Consider the following 17050-nt stretch of genomic DNA (forward strand, 5'->3'; position numbering starts at 1 on the left):
GGCGATATATAAATAATAATAATAACACATTGTACAGCGCTGTGGAGTATGACGGCGATATATAAATAATAATAACACACATTGTACAGCGCTGCAGAATATGACGGCGATATATAAATAATAATAACACACATTGTACATCGCTGCGGAGTATGATGGCGATATATAAATAATAATAACACATTGTACAGCGCTGCGGAATATGATGGCGATATATAAATAATAATAACACATTGTACAGCGCTGCGGAATATGATGGCGATATATAAATAATAATAACACACATTGTACAGCGCTGCGGAGTATGACAGCGATATATAAATAATAATAACACACATTGTACAGCGCTGCGGAGTATGACGGCGATATATAAATAATAATAACACACATTGTACAGCGCTGCGGAATATGATGGCGATATATAAATAATAATAACACATTGTACAGCGCTGCGGAATATGATGGCGATATATAAATAATAATAACACACATTGTACAGCGCTGCGGAATATGATGGCGATATATAAATAATAATAACACACATTGTACAGCGCTGCGGAATATGATGGCGATATATAAATAATAATAATAACACACATTGTACAGCGCTGCGGAGTATGACGGCGATATATACATAATAATAATAACACATTGTACAGCGCTGCGGAGTATGACGGCGATATATAAATAATAATAATAACACATTGTACAGCGCTGCGGAGTATGACGGCGATATATAAATAATAATAACACACATTGTACAGCGCTGCGGAGTATGACGGTGATATATAAATAATAATAACACACATTGTACAGCGCTGCGGAGTATGACGGCGATATATAAATAATAATAACACACATTGTACAGCGCTGCGGAATATGATGGCGATATATAAATAATAACAACACACATTGTACAGCGCATGCGGAATATGATGGCGATATATAAATAATAATAACACACATTGTACAGCGCTGCAGAGTATGACGGCGATATATAAATAATAATAACACACATTGTACAGCGCTGCGGAGTATGATGGTGATATATAAATAATAATAACACACATTGTACAGCGCTGCGGAGTATGACGGCGATATATAAATAATAATAACACACATTGTACAGCGCTGCGGAGTATGACGGCGATATATAAATAATAATAACACATTGTACAGCGCTGCGGAGTATGACGGCGATATATAAATAATAATAATAACACATTGTACAGCGCTGCGGAGTATGACGGCGATATATAAATAATAATAACACACATTGTACAGCGCTGCGGAGTATGATGGCGATATATAAATAATAATAACATATTGTACAGCGCTGCGGAATATGATGGCGATATATAAATATTAATAACACATTGTACAGCGCTGCGGAGTATGACGGCGATATATAAATAATAATAACACATTGTTCAGCGCTGCGGAATATGATGGCGATATATAAATAATAATAATAACACACATTGTACAGCGCTGCGGAGTATGACGGCGATATATAAATAATAATAACACATTGTACAGCGCTGCGGAATATGATGGCGATATATCATCATTAAATAATAGTATTCTACACAGAAGCCCTTCCCTGCACCTGCTGCCGGGGCAACAGCGCGTTCCCGCACGGCATGGAGATCGGGGGCGCGCTTCGCAGCCCTGTGGCAGGTGGAGCGGGCGCGTCCCCGCGGAGTGCCAGACACACGCAGAGGGAGCCGCGCAGCCTCCTCCCCGAACCGCAGCCGCCTCATGGCATCCTCCGCCGGCCGGGCCGCCCTGCACGGGCTCAGCTAGGCAGCCTCACAGTCCCGGGGCCCCGGCCAAGGGCACCGCACGATCGGCGGACACGCGACCGGAGGCCGGGAAGATGGCGGAGAGGTAACGGAGAGCATCCCTGGGAGCGTGCTGAGGAGGGGAGGGTTAATATGAGGTGCATCCTGGGAGGGGGTTAATGACCGGAGAATCCTGGGGTGGAGGGGGTTACTGAGGTGTATCCTACCGTGGGGAGGTTAATAAAAGGGGTAATCTGGAGAGAGTCGGGGGGTTTGTGATAGGAGCGTCCCTGGGAGGGGCAAATTCCAGGTGCTTCTAAGAGAGGAGCAAGTCAATGGCAGGAGCATCATGGGGTACAGACACATCCTGCAAGGAAGGAGTTAATGCCGTGACCTATTGTATGTGAGGAGGAAGGGGTTAATGAGGTGTACCCAAGCATCCTGTATGTGAGGAGGAAGGGGTTAATGAGAGGTACCCAAGCATCCTGTATGTGAGGAGGAAGGGGTTAATGAGGGTTACCCAAGCATCCTGTATATGAGGAGGAAGGGGTTAATGAGGGGTACCAAAGCATCTTGTATATGAGGATGAAGGGGTTAACGTGCAGGATGTCAGCGTGCATTGTGCTTTGCAGAAGAGGTTAATAAACGGTGCCCAAGTATTCTGTGTATGATCTTCAAAGGGTTAATGAGTGGTACCTGAGCATCCCATATGTTACGAGGAAGGGGTTACCTGAGGGTCCTGTGTCTGAGGAGGAAGGAGTTAATCGGCAGTACTGAAGCATAGGTGTCTCTCATTAACCCATTCCTATGTATGAGGAAGAAGGGGTTAATGTGTGCTATTCCTGTGTCTTGTGTGTGAGGAGAAAGGGGTTAATGAACAGTTCCCAGTGCATCCTGTGTATGATGAGGAAGGGGTTAATTAGTGGTACCCGAGCATCCATTGCGCATGTTCAATCGCATTTAGCTGTAATTTGTCATAACGCATCATGTGCCAATCAGGCCCTGAATGACACGGGGTTAATAAACCGCCATGGCTTTCCACAGGGGATGTCCTCCTACGTGCAGGAGCTAAATGGTTAACGGTTAACAGGTGCTGCATGAGGATGAACGGGTTAATAGACAGGTGTGTCCTCGTGTGGGGAGGGTAGGGTTAATAGAAAGCATTGTGTGTATGGCATGGAATGGGTTAATGACATATAACCATCATCCTCCAGGAATGGGTTAATGAGGGGTAGAGTGGGGTATCGGCGTCCAAAAGATACCCAGCAACAGGTGCCTTTAGGAAATGAACTGCCCCTGAAATCTGCCTCTGAGCAGCCGGATGACGCCAGATGCCCCGGGGCGGCGGTGCAGGAGCCCCGCAGGGTGCAGGAGCCCCGTTAGGCGGAAGGGTGAATTTATAGCCGCGCGTGCGGGGAGGAAAGGGTTACGCTGGGTCACTTGTACGTGGCTGTGACATATTTTGGAATTCTCTGGCGTGTGATGGGCGATGGTCGCCGGCGGTCTGTTACACGCGTGTTTGCAGCGTGTAGGTGTGTTTATCTCCGTGTTGCGCACCGCCAGGTGTCTGTATGAAAATATTTGCGATGTATGTGTGTTACGTGTGTAAATATACAGGCGTGTTCACAGCCGCCCGGCTCTCTATTCCAGGCAGTTTCTTCTTATCCCGGCAGCTGCCGGCTGAGCTATTTATAGCCCCATGTGGGGCAGTTGGGGGGGTTTGGGGTAAAGCCGTGTGCGGTAGGGAAGCTCCGTGTTTGGCGCGGGCCGGGGCCCTAGTTTGTGATTTGGGTCCCCCCGTTCCGCCATTCACGCCGCCGCAAGGCCCCCGCTCCACCATTCACGGCCCCTGTGCAGATTGTTGGGGTCGCTCAGCCAATGAGGGTAGGTGCAGGTGCGGCACCCTTTACATTCCAGAAGGATACCCAAGACATTGCTGTGGCCCTGAGGGGGTTAACAGGCGAAGTCGCTGCAGCAGGTTCTGCGCCTTCAGACGGACGCATTAAACGAGCGCAGCTTCCTGCCCCCCCCCGCGTGCCGGAATCCGCTCTGCATTCACAGCATCCATGCGCGGTGCCGTATCGTCACGCGGCCTCTCTGTAAAGCAGCGGCCTCTCTGTAAAGCAGCAGCTGCAGCGCTGCTGTGCATGTTTTTTGTTAACCCTTTCCAGTGGCACATAGAGCGGCATGGCTAGTATGCAGCAGGTGGCGTGTAACGGCGTGTTTCCGGGGTCGGGCCATCCCTGCCTGTGCGGCAGTCCGTGGCTGGGGGCTTTTGTTGCCTCTCTTGGGGTATTTTGGGAATGAAGGGTTTGTGGCGGAAGCGGCGGGGTGTTGGTCTAACGATGCAGCGAATCTGCGGACGTTCCACGCACTGCTGCGCCCATCTGCCACGGAAGGGGCTACGCGTGTGGGAGAGATGCGTGTTGCATGTCACCTGTACACCCGTCTGCTGTCCGGAAGGAGCGAGGCGTCGCGTGTGGCTCTTCGTCGCCCCGTGGCCGGCCGTGTTTCATGCGCTCACCTGGTTCTTGCATGATGCATGCGCTGTGTTGGATGCATGCGATCGCCGGCGGCCCATCTGTGCGCAGGAAGCAGCGGGTGCTGCAGTGTCAGCTGTCCCAAGGAAACCAGCGCCCTCCTCCTCCTCCAATAAACTTCCCTCCTTATCTTTCTTAAATACGAATCCCCTCTCTCTTCTCTGCCCGTCTCTCTCTCTCCCTTCTCTGCCCGTCTCTCTCTCTCCCTTCTCTGCCCGTCTCTCTCTCTCTCTTCTCTGCCCGTCTCTCTCTCTTCTCTGCCCATCTCTCTCTCTCTCTCTCTTCTCTGCCCATCTCTCTCTCTCTCTCTCTTCTCTGCTCGTCTCCCTCTCTCTCTCTCTCTCTCTCTTTCTTCTCTGCCCGTCTCTCTCTCTTCTCTGCCCGTCTCTCTCTCTCTCTCTTCTCTGCCCGTCTCTCTCTCTCTCTCTCTCTCTCTCTGCCCGTCTCTCTCTCTCTTCTCTGCTCGTCTCCCTCCCTCTCTCTCTCTCTCTCTCTCTCTCTCTCTCTCTCTCTTCTCTGCCTGTCTCTCTCTTTCTTCTCTGCCCGTCTCTCTCTCTCTCTCTTCTCTGCCCGTCTCTCTCTCTCTTCTCTGCCCGTCTCTCTCTCTCTCTCTTCTCTGCCCGTCTCTCTCTCTCTCTTCTCTGCTCGTCTCTCTCTCTCTCTCTTCTCTGCCCGTCTCTCTCTCTCTCTCTTCTCTGCCCGTCTCTCTCTCTCTCTCTTCTCTGCCCGTCTCTCTCTCTCTCTCTCTCTTCTCTGCCCGTCTCTCTCTCTCTTCTCTGCCCGTCTCTCTCTCTCTCTCTTCTCTGCCCGTCTCTCTCTCTCTCTCTTCTCTGCCCGCCTCTCTCTCTCTTCTCTGCTGTCTCTCTCTCTCTCTCTTCTCTGCCCGTCTCTCTCTCTCTCTCTCTCTTCTCTCCCCGTCTCTCTCTTCTCTCCCCCACGCTGAATATATTGCGTTCCGTCCGTCTGTCCTGATCGTTGGAGTCGTTGGTTCCGTATAATCGCCCCCTCTCTCCCCTCGCTTTAGTGAATAGCCCTCCGATCGTCTCTGTGCTGATGGGTAGTTGCCCTGTCCTGTGAGAAGAGACTTCTGATTGATACTTTGTGTCACCCTAAACCCTCTATGGGGCAGATACAGGGGAGTATAATCACCCTCTTTAACCCTTTCATGCCAGTCTGAACCTATTATCACCATATGTCAGTTGCCCCACACGCGTCTCATGAATGGCGTCTCATTGGGTTACAGCGCAGGGCAGTCCCGCTAATTCATCTCCTCGGTAAGAGATTCACCCGCGTCCGGAGTGCACGGGACTCGCCTAACCTGGGGTACTCGGTCGTGGCGGGGGGGGGCTGCCCATTCTCTTCTTTGATGCCTGTTTTATGGCAAATCCCGCATCCGTAGCCGCGTCACCATTTGTGAGCCTCTGAGTTCTATGAAGCTGTTCTTGGCAGTATGTGGCGCGTATTCCGAACAACCTAATCAGCGGCTGGCAGCGCCCACGGCCTCCTATTTTAGATGCCAGTCCTGACGCCCCGCTGGAAATTCTATCGCTCTCAGCTCTGCCCCTGCTGATTATTAAAACAAAAAGCACAATTCATTTATTTATAAAAGGCTGTCATCTGTATGTGAAAAATTTATACCGCCGGGGAGTATATAATATATAATATGAGGAATATACAGGATATAACGGGTTATAAGGACGGGATTAGTTATACGGCCGGAGAGTATATAATATATAATATGAGGAATATACAGGGATATAACGGGTTATAAGGATGGGATTAGTTATACCGCCGGAGAGTATATAATATATAATATGAGGAATATACAGGATATAACGGGTTATAAGGACGGGATTAGTTATACGGTCGGAGAGTATATAATATATAATATGAGGAATATACAGAATATAACGGGTTATAAGGACGGGATTAGTTATACGGGGAGAGTATATAATATATAATATGAGGAATATACAGGGATATAACGGGTTATAAGGACGGGATTAGTTATACGGGCCGGAGAGTATATAATATATAATATGAGGAATATACAGGATATAACGGGTTATAAGGATGGGATTAGTTATACGGCCGGAGAGTATATAATATATAATATGAGGAATATACAGGGATATAACGGGTTATAAGGACGGGATTAGTTATACGGGGGGGAGAGTATATAATATATAATATGAGGAATATGCAGGGATATAACGGGTTATAAGGACGGGATTAGTTATACGGGGGGGAGAGTATATAATATATAATATGAGGAATATACAGGGATATAACGGGTTATAAGGACGGGATTAGTTATACGGGGGGGAGAGTATATAATATATAATATGAGGAATATACAGGATATAACGGGTTATAAGGACGGGATTAGTTATACGGGCCGGAGAGTATATAATATATAATATGAGGAATATACAGGATATAACGGGTTATAAGGACGGGATTAGTTATACGGGGGAGAGTATATAATATATAATATGAGGAATATACAGGATATAACGGGTTATAAGGACGGGATTAGTTATACGGGGGAGAGTATATAATATATAATATGAGGAATATACAGGATATAACGGGCTATAAGGATGGGATTAGTTATATGGGCCGGAGAGTATATAATATATAATATGAGGAATATACAGGATATAACGGGTTATAAGGACGGGATTAGTTATACGGGGGAGAGTATATAATATATAATATGAGGAATATACAGGATATAACGGGCTATAAGGATGGGATTAGTTATATGGGCCGGAGAGTATATAATATATAATATGAGGAATATACAGGATATAACAGGTTATAAGGACGGGATTAGTTATACGGGGGGAGAGTATATAATATATAATATGAGGAATATACAGGATATAACGGGTTATAAGGACGGGATTAGTTATACGGGGGGAGAGTATATAATATATAATATGAGGAATATACAGGATATAACGGGTTATAAGGACGGGATTAGTTATATGGCCGGAGAGTATATAATATATAATATGAGGAATATACAGGATATAACGGGTTATAAGGATGGGATTAGTTATACGGGGGGGAGAGTATATAATATATAATATGAGGAATATACAGGATATAACGGGTTATAAGGACGGGATTAGTTATACGGCCGGAGAGTATATAATATATAATATGAGGAATATACAGGGATATAACGGGTTATAAGGACGGGATTAGTTATACGGGGGAGAGTATATAATATATAATATGAGGAATATACAGGGATATAACGGGTTATAAGGACGGGATTAGTTATACGGCCGGAGAGTATATAATATATAATATGAGGAATATACAGGATATAACGGGTTATAAGGACGGGATGAGTTATACGGGGGGGGAGAGTATATAATATATAATATGAGGAATATACAGGGATATAACGGGTTATAAGGACGGGATTAGTTATACGGCCGGAGAGTATATAATATATAATATGAGGAATACACAGGATATAACGGGTTATAAGGACGGGATTAGTTATACGGGGGGAGAGTATATAATATATAAATGAGGAATATACAGGGATATAACGGGTTATAAGGACGGGATTAGTTATACTGGGGGAGAGTATATAATATATAATATGAGGAATATACAGGATATAACGGGTTATAAGGACGGGATTAGTTATACGGCCGGAGAGTATATAATATATAATATGAGGAATATACAGGGATATAATGGGTTATAAGGACGGGATTAGTTATACGGGGGGGAGAGTATATAATATATAATATGAGGAATATACAGGGATATAACGGGTTATAAGGACGGGATTAGTTATACGGGGGGGGAGAGTATATAATATATAATATGAGGAATATACAGGATATAACGGGTTATAGGGACGGGATTAGTTATGCGGGGGGGGAGAGTATATAATATATAATATGAGGAATATACAGGGATATAACGGGTTATAAGGACGGGATTAGTTATACGGCCGGAGAGTATATAATATATAATATGAGGCATATACAGGGATATAACGGGTTATAAGGACGGGATTAGTTATACGGCCGGAGAGTATATAATATATAATATGAGGAATATACAGGATATAACGGGTTATAGGGACGGGATTAGTTATACGGACCTGAGTATATAATATATAATATGAGGAATATACAGGGATATAACGGGTTATAAGGACGGGATTAGTTATACGGGGGAGAGTATATAATATATAATATGAGGAATATACAGGGATAGAATGAGTTATAGGAACGGTATTAGTTATACGGGTAGGAGAGTATATAATATATAATATGAGGAATATACAGGATATAACGGGTTATAAGGACGGGATTAGTTATACGGGGGGAGAGTATATAATATGAGGAATATACAGGGATATAACGGGTTATAAGGACGGGATTAGTTATATGGGGGGAGAGTATATAATATATAATATGAGGAATATACAGGATATAACGGGTTATAAGGACGGGATTAGTTATACGGGGGGAGAGTATATAATATATAATATGAGGAATACACAGGATATAACGGGTTATAGGGACGGGATTAGTTATACGGACCTGAGTATAACATATAGAAGAAGCTGGTAAAGGAGCTGTTCCCGGGCTATCAGCACCAAGTCTATAGCCATACAGTGTATATTAACGCGCCAGGCAATTTTCTCGTCTGCACTTTAAGCAGTCGCATTACGCGTTATGATATATAATATATTTTAATAACGGATCGCCAACAGATGCTGTAGCGGTGATACATGCGAAGCGACGTCTGACGATATTAAAATCGACATTAACCCCTTCAACGGCTGGCGACGCCATGGGGTTTTGCATTTAACCCTGCGGGTGAGCTGGAGATCGGGCTGAGTTTACGGTCTGTTTGCTGTTTTTTCTCTGAAGCTTCGCCCCTGTGCCGTGATCACCATGCGCAGCAGCAGGCCCGTTTCCTGATACATTAGCCGCCGCGCGGTACATTGTATGTTGGCTCTGAATTATTTACAGCCGTGTTCTGGAAGAGGCGCTGTTTTGGTGCCGTTCATTGCGTGTTTTCTGTGTTATCCGCGTGTCTCGGGTTCTGTTACCCAAACGTCTCGCTAATTAAATCAAAGGAGCTTTTAGCCCAAAGGCTGTCTCTGCCATAGCGGAGCGCAGAGCGTTAGCGTGAGTGCAGAGCGTTAGCGTGATCGCACGTGCGCGCCACTATTCCCTATGTATGTAAATACTACGCCTTTCTCTAGTACGTGTTGTATGAGACTGGAGGTTGCCATGGAAACCTGCGAGCGAGGCCTTTGGCATTGAATGAAGACGAGAAGAATAAAATAGATCAGAGGCTGAGACTTCACCTTATTACAGCTGCGCATGTGCGGGGAAGGTGCATGTAAACACTCTAGCGCTATCCACACAAAGACAACGGACAACAAGTGGCCGAGCGCGTGGGTTTGCGATGGGGGCAGGCGCGTGGGTTTGGTGGGCCGGCACTTGCGATGTGGGCGGGCGCGTGGGTTTGCGATGTGGGCCGGCACTAGCGATGTGGGCGGGCGCGTGGGTTTGCGATGGGGGCGGGCGTGTGGGTTTGCGTTGTGGGCGGGCGCGTGGTTTTGCGTTGTTTGGGGGAGCGCGTGGGTTTGGTGGGCAGGCACTTGCGATGGGGGCGGGCGCGTGGGTTTGGCGGATGGGGGCGGGCGCGCGGGTTTGGCGGATGGGGGCGGGCGCGTGGGTTTGGCGGATGGGGGCGGGCGCGTGGGTTTGGCGGATGGGGGCGGGCGCGTGGGTTTGCGATGTGGGTTTGCGGTTGATATAAAGGGCGACTACCCATTTTATAATAATTAGGGATGCACAGAAATGAAAATTCTGGGCCGAAACCCAGGGGCTCAGGTTGGGTGGATATAATCACTAGAGCACCGAATCATGATCTCAGCCTCAGCAAATCAGAGGCTTCTGTTTGGCCATGTGACTGCGCCTCCTTAACATTTGGAGGAATCTGACATGGCGCTGGTCTGTGTGTATGCGTATAATCCCGGAAGTCCGAGGTGTTGCCGTGAGTGTCCCTTGGTTTGGTCCGCCGGGGCGCTCGCTCTCCTTTTTGCACCCCGGACCCTCACCTGCACTCTTATTCCACCCCGGACCCTCACCTGCACTCTTATTCCCCCTGTTCTGGATCCGGGTTTTATGGCAGGCGATAGGTCGTTTTAGTTTGATTGGCGGCCGTGCGGCCGGAGCCGGGAACGCCATCGCGGATCTCCTGAGCACCCTTCGGATTTGTTTGGTTTCCGGTGAGTTTCGTGCCCGGGGCCACCAAGCGCCACACTGGGACTGGGACCCCGAGGACTCGGTATCGGTTTTAGTGGGGGGGGGGCAGCGGGCTCTGGCTTTTGGCCGCCACTTTCCCTTGAAGACCAGCGGGTGGGTGTGGGGGGGGGTGTCTGTGCTTCGGTCTGGGAGGGAAGAGGCTGCGGATCAGAAGATGGCGATCGTTGTGGATCAGCGCCTCTGTTCTCTGTTCTTCGCATTGGATGTATACTAGAAAAAAAAACGTCCTGTTCTCGGGATCCGCTGGGTTATTCCTCCCCTTTGGTTGCGGCCATTGAAAGAGACGTTGGGTAAAGGATTCGTTTTGGGGTACGCGGTGCTGCGCGGCTCGCTGGGTCATGTAGATGCGTTCTTTGCGTCGGACGCACCGGAGTAAGCGGGTCTCTGCGGGGGGGGGGTGCGCATGCGCGGCGCAGGCCTTTAACGTGTTCTTACTGTAGGAGATTTTACTGGTAATTACCGAGGATTTTCCCAGAGGGCGTCTGTAAGAAAATAAAGTAAAAAGCTAATTCTTTGTACTTTGTCCCCGTTTCCTGCAGCTTTTTGTTCGGGGATAATGCGGGGCTAATCCCAGCGATTACTGCGGCTCATCCGCCTCCGCCGGACCCTTTAACGGCCGGCCGTGCATGCGCAGGGATTATTTTCCATCCGCCCAAACTGCCCCGGCTTCCTCCTAAATCCCGAAATTGCCTCTCTTGTTAACCCCCTGAGTGCCGGGCAGGGTTTTTTTTAATCTTCTCGATACGTTCAGACAGAAGAGGGGGGGGTCCCCCGGCTCTGACATGCGCAACGTTTTCCTGATCCGCAGCTTCAAATGACATCGTTTGTATGACTTCATATCATTATACATGTTACGACTGATCCAGGGTTAGTAGAAGTGAAGCCCCCTAGCCTCCCCCTGCGGGGGGTTTCTGTGTGAAATGCTCTGCAGGGCTCCGAGGGTCCCAGACCTCCCAGTTTGCCGCCCTGTTGGCCCAGCTGAGTGCGTTCGCTGGAGGAGGGCGCATGCGCGGTTACTGACACTGTGGGGTATTGTCCCGGGGGTCGCGGCCCCCCTCCGGTGTGACCGATGAGTCGCCGTTTTGCTAAGTGGTGCTATTGATTGCGTTTGCAAGCTTTTAACGAGCGGGAAGGTAACGCGCTAAGTGGATCGTTAGCCACGCAGGTAATCGGTCCGCGGCGAGGTGCGTTAAAGGACCGCGTGACGGGCAGCCGGGTAATGCGCCGGCCGCCAGCCGGGTAATGCGCCGGCCGCCAGCCGGGTAATGCGTCGGCCGCCAGCCGGGTAATGCGTCGGCCGCCAGCCGGGTAATGCGCCGGCCGCCAGTCGGGCTCTCGGCGTTTATCGGTAACGTGGGAACAGCCTTCACCGGACTGCTACCCTCATCGCTTTCAGCCGGCACGGTGGGTAAAGCCAATGGGACGGCGCCTGTCTGGCCGCAGAATTTAGGGGGTGTTCTAGGGGGTGTTAAGTATTATGTGTATACGGTGCACACACGTGTAACGTGTAACACGGCTTTAAACCTGCCGTGGCCTGGAGAGGCCGGACCTCGCTGTGGTTATTGTATCCGGAGCGGCCACCGTTTATAGGAAGCGGCGTTACTTGAGTTCTCATGCGGTTTAACCGTTTACATTCCATTTATATATATATCGCTGGCAGAGTCCGTGGTGTGAGCCTGCGCGACGTGTATACCGCGCACTGTGCCGGCGGCCCAGAGTTGGCTTTTTGGCGTCTAACAATACCCGGAAGATTTGTCCCATTCCCTCACTGTATTGGCCTCTACCACTTCTGCTGGGAGGCCGTTCCATTAATCTCCCACTTCCTTCCATTCCGTCAGATAAATTACCGTTCAGCGCCTCTGTAGATTTCATTTGGGTTCCTAAAAAGTTCCGTTTCTGAAGTCGTTTTTCTGGGAATGCTGAAATTTTTTCTTTCTTTCATTAAAGGCTGGAATGGGTGGAGATCATCGAGCCGCGCACGCGCGAGTGCATGTACGCCAACCTGATCACGGGGGAGTGCGTGTGGGACCCCCCTCCCGGCGTGCGGATCAAGCGCACCAACGAGAACCAGTGGTGGGAGCTGTTTGACCCGAACACGTCGCGCTTCTACTACTACAACGCCAGCACCCAGCGGACCGTGTGGCACCGGCCGCAGAACTGCGACATCATCCCGCTGGCCAAGCTGCAGACGCTCAAGCAGAACACCGAGTCGCCCCGGGCCTCGGCCGAGAACAGCCCCGGACGGGGCAGCAACGTCAGCCGCGAGGGCAGCACCGGCTCGTCCCTGGAGCAGGAGCCGGACGCCGGAGACAAGAGCGCCGAGCCGGCCAAGCCCAACCGCCACTCGGCCCCCTACTTCGTGGTGAAGGAAGAGTCGGACAGGTAACGGAGAAAGCGGGGGGCCGCGCAGTGCCGGGGAGAGCTTGTAGCTTAAGGGGTTAATTACCATCAGTCTGTTGTTCGGGGTGTGAATGTTACCCGGGGGAAGCCCTAGTGTGACGGGCAGCAGGAGTCCGGCCCTTCATCCTGCCCCGGTGTGGGGTGACACGGCAGGGACTGCCACCCCCAAACCCAGGGGTAAATGCCCAGTGACCGTGCCCTCGGACGGGGTACAAAGCACTCGGTGACAGCGGCTGCCCTATACGGTGGCTCATGGTCGCTCCACAGACTTTCATTAGTCCAGCTGGGTGATTGAGACTGAGCCGTTCTATTCTCCCCCACAGGCAGTATGATAAGGAGTCGGAGGGTTTAGTAGATCGGGGATCAGATAACAGAGCGAGAATCATACAAACGGCTGATATGCAGCTGCCTGAAAACTTTATATTATGGGGCAAAAAACCGGGGTAAAAAGAAAAAAATATATATATTTTTTTGAAAACATATTTTTGATCTGAGCCGAGGAATAAAATGGCGGGAGATCCGCTGTGAGGTTTCAGGGCCGTTTGTAATGTTTTTATAACGCTCCGTAACGATACCGTGGATTCGGCTTATTAACGCGGGGGGGGGGGATTTGGGGGCCGGGGGCTGCGGTTCAGATTTTGTTGCTTTTCGTATCTTTGATATTTTAGGGATTGAGTAAAAGAATCGGCCGCTGGGGTTTTTGGAGCTCCATATTTTACTTCATTTAAACCCAAAACACAATCTGCTTTCGGAATAAGATTTGCCTTCAGTCTAAACCGAGGCCCGAAGCCAGGGGACTGTCTGCTGAGAATCGGGACGCTTGTCACTGCTAGTGACTTTGTTCCGTTTTTTCGCCTTTTATTTGCATTCTTGCCCCAAAGGAGGCTGCGAGGTTTGCGGCTGAGAGCGAGGCAGGAACGAGATCCTTCCATTAATGGCAGGCGTCCCGGGGGCCGATACCGGTCATGTCTGTTTAATGAACAGGGAAGACGGGGGCCGACGTCACGTTCAGCATCTACCGGAACCGTCATTATCTTATCCCCCGGCTCGCCCGCGACTAAGAGGAGCAGCGGGGACAATAATATTTTCAATAAAGAGGCTTCTGGGTTGAAGAGCTTACAGTCTAAGTTAAATAAGAACCCGCCGGCAGATCGGCCCCATCCGGCCCCCATCTAGTCGTCCGTTTCTCCTGCTGTAAAGACTCAAACCTTAATCAGTCGTTGGTCTCGTCTTAGAGTCAGGAGCCGGATGTCTATCCCATGCATGTTTAATCCCCTCACTGTATTACCCTCTACCACTTCTGCTGGGAGGCTGTTCCACTTATCTACCACCCTCTCAGTCTCTGACTCTCTAGTGTTAGATTCCGGTCTCTTCTTGTAACTTTTCTCCTCCTTTGTAATAAATTGCCTCCCGTCCTTTATCCCTTTCTCTATTTAAATCCCCCCCCCAAATTTGTTATAAGTTACAAAAACCCCAATAAAAGCATATTTTGGCGACGCCGGGCAGGTTCCGTACGCTATTGGTTGTCATGGAAACCAGTGATGGATTCCATCCTCCTCACATCCGCTGTTTAAGGGATTTGCCCGTAAAGCCGGATAAAAAAAATCAATAAAAGGCATTCATGTCACGGAGGTTATTTTAACCGAGTCTTTCTTCCCAGCGGCGGCTGCTGTGACCCCTCGTTCTTCTGCCCCGTTAGTCTCCGTAATACCCCTAACGGCCCCGTTATCGGGTTTATTCCTCGGCGCGGGATGTTGGGGCTTCGGAGCGTTAATTAACTAACTATAAGAACCGGTGCGGAGCCGGTAGTCCGTGTATCGCGTGGCACCGCCGTCCGGGGTACTTGGCTTTGCCCCCTGCACCCGTTACCCTCGCCGTGCCCCCACCGCAGGGAACATGCGCTGCTGCGGCTCCTGCAGAGTTCCAGCTCAGATATTCAGCACTTCTTTCTCCTCGCTGCGTTTCCATGGCGATATCGATCGGGCTTTAAAGCTGCCCAGACGCTCCTCGGCGGACGAGCTTCACCCCGGAGCCGGAGCCGCCGGGACCTCTGCGATGCACTAAGGCACCCGGTCCGTTTAACGTCAGGGTCTTAACTGTTTGTTGGCCGTAGATGAACAAGATTCCTTGCCTCTGGCGCTCAGAGAGTTAACGCGTCGGATCCTTGAGCCGCGTACGTTTATTGTGGTAGTGGGGGCTCTGAACCTCTACCCTGCGATGCTGGTAACGCATTGCAGACGTCCAAATTATATATATTATGTATATATCGCCAACATAGTCTGCAGCGCTGTACAAACAAGACTTAACGCGTAGCGCATCACATGACCGGCCGGTTACGAGGTCTCTGCCCCAGCGATGTTACAATCTACAAGGTGCCGCGTTTCTCATCTCAATGCCGTTTGTGATAATCGCGGATCCCGATGGTGGAAAGCCAGGGGCAGACTACATGATCCAGCTCTGTGTGTTTTTACTTTACTGATTGGGTGGTGGAAAGGGGAACAGCCTCCCAGCAGAGGTGGTAGAGGGTAATACAGTGAGGGTATTAAACATGCATGGGGTAGACATACGGCTCCTGAATCTAAGACGAGACCAACGACTGATTAAGGTTTGAGTCTTTACAGCAGGTGAAACAGGGGCCGGATGGGGCCGGAGGGAGACGCTGCACGCTTCCCTTTTTTTTTTTTTTTTGTCGTTATTCTATCTTCCTTTGTACATCGCCACAGACCCTGTTAGCCCCATCATGGAAGAATAATGGCGATGTTTACCTGCCTCTATGTTGTTGTTGTGGTGCCGGGGGCCGTGCAGGGCCGCTCACCGAACCCGGGCTTAATCATTGAGGTTTGGGGTTTGTCCGATGCGTGGTGCGTCACGGAGAGCCTGACAGCTCCGAGCTTCAAATAACCGAGACGGGGGCCGCTGAATTATTCATGCGCCCTCCGCAGACCACCCGAGCGTGAAGCGCGCGCCGGCCCTTTAATTGGATGCTCTGCCGTCTATTGGCCGTTAGTCGGAGCGGCCGCTTCTCTCCAAGGTTACGGAGACCTTCGGCCGGCGCGGCCTCACATCTCTCTCTCTCTCTCTCTCTTTCACGCTCGCTCTCTCTCTCTTTCACGCTCGCTCTCTCTCTCTTTCACGCTCGTTCTCTCTCTCTTTCACGCTCGCTCTCTCTCTCTCTTTCACGCTCGCTCTCTCTCTCTCTTTCACGCTCTCTCTCTCTCTTTCACGCTCGCTCTCTCTCTCTCTCTTTCACGCTCGCTCTCTCTCTCTCTTTCACGCTCGCTCTCTCTCTCTCTTTCACGCTCGCTCTCTCTCTCTCTCTTTCACGCTCGCTCTCTCTCTCTCTCACGCTCGCTCTCTCTCACGCTCGCTCTCTCTCTCTCTCACGCTCGCGCTCTCTCTCTCACGCTCGCTCTCTCTCTCACGCTCGCGCTCTCTCTCTCTCTCACGCTCGCTCTCTCTCTCTCACGCTCGCTCTCTCTCTCTCACGCTCGCTCTCTCTCTCTCACGCTCGCTCTCTCTCTCACGCTCGCTCTCTCTCTCACGCTCGCTCTCTCTCTCTCTCTCTCACGCTCGCTCTCTTTCACGCTCTCTTTCTCTTTCACGTTCTCTTTCACGCTCGCTCTCTTTCACGCTCGCTCTCTTTCTCTTTCACGCTCGCTCTTTCTCTTTCACGCTCGCTCTTTCTCTTTCACGCTCGATCTCTCTTTCTCTTTCACGCTCGCTCTCTGTCTCGCTTTCACGCTCGCTCGCTCTCTCTCTCTCTCTCACGCTCGCTCTCTCTCTCTCTCACGCTCGCTCTCTCTCTCTCACGCTCGCTCTCTCTCTCTTTGACGCTCGCTCTCTCTCTCTCTCTCTCTCTCACGCTCGCTCTCTCTCTCTCTCTCACGCTCGCTCTCTCTCTCTCTCTCACGCTCGCTCGCTCTCTCTCTCTCACGCTCGCTCTCTCTCTCTCACGCTCGCTCTCTCTCTCACGCTCGCTCTCTTTCACGCTCGCTCTCTT

The 17050-nt window shown here is 50.0% G+C and overlaps 1 protein-coding gene across 2 annotated transcripts in view; it reads left to right on the forward strand.

Annotated features, from left to right (window-relative positions):
• The first annotated feature begins 1723 nt into the window (after positions 1 to 1723).
• The window catches only part of ARHGAP39 (Rho GTPase activating protein 39), a 53591-nt gene continuing 38264 nt past the window's right edge, over positions 1724 to 17050 (forward strand). For both annotated transcript variants that reach the window (XM_053467524.1, XM_053467525.1), the window contains exons 1-2: positions 1724 to 1890; positions 12598 to 13032. In XM_053467524.1, the coding sequence (XP_053323499.1) occupies positions 1880 to 1890; positions 12598 to 13032 (446 nt within the window). In that variant the 5' untranslated portion in view covers positions 1724 to 1879. The remainder of the gene's footprint in view (positions 1891 to 12597; positions 13033 to 17050) is intronic.

The sequence above is a fragment of the Spea bombifrons genome, chromosome 5, assembly GCF_027358695.1.
Source record: "Spea bombifrons isolate aSpeBom1 chromosome 5, aSpeBom1.2.pri, whole genome shotgun sequence".
NCBI lineage: Eukaryota > Metazoa > Chordata > Amphibia > Anura > Pelobatidae > Spea > Spea bombifrons.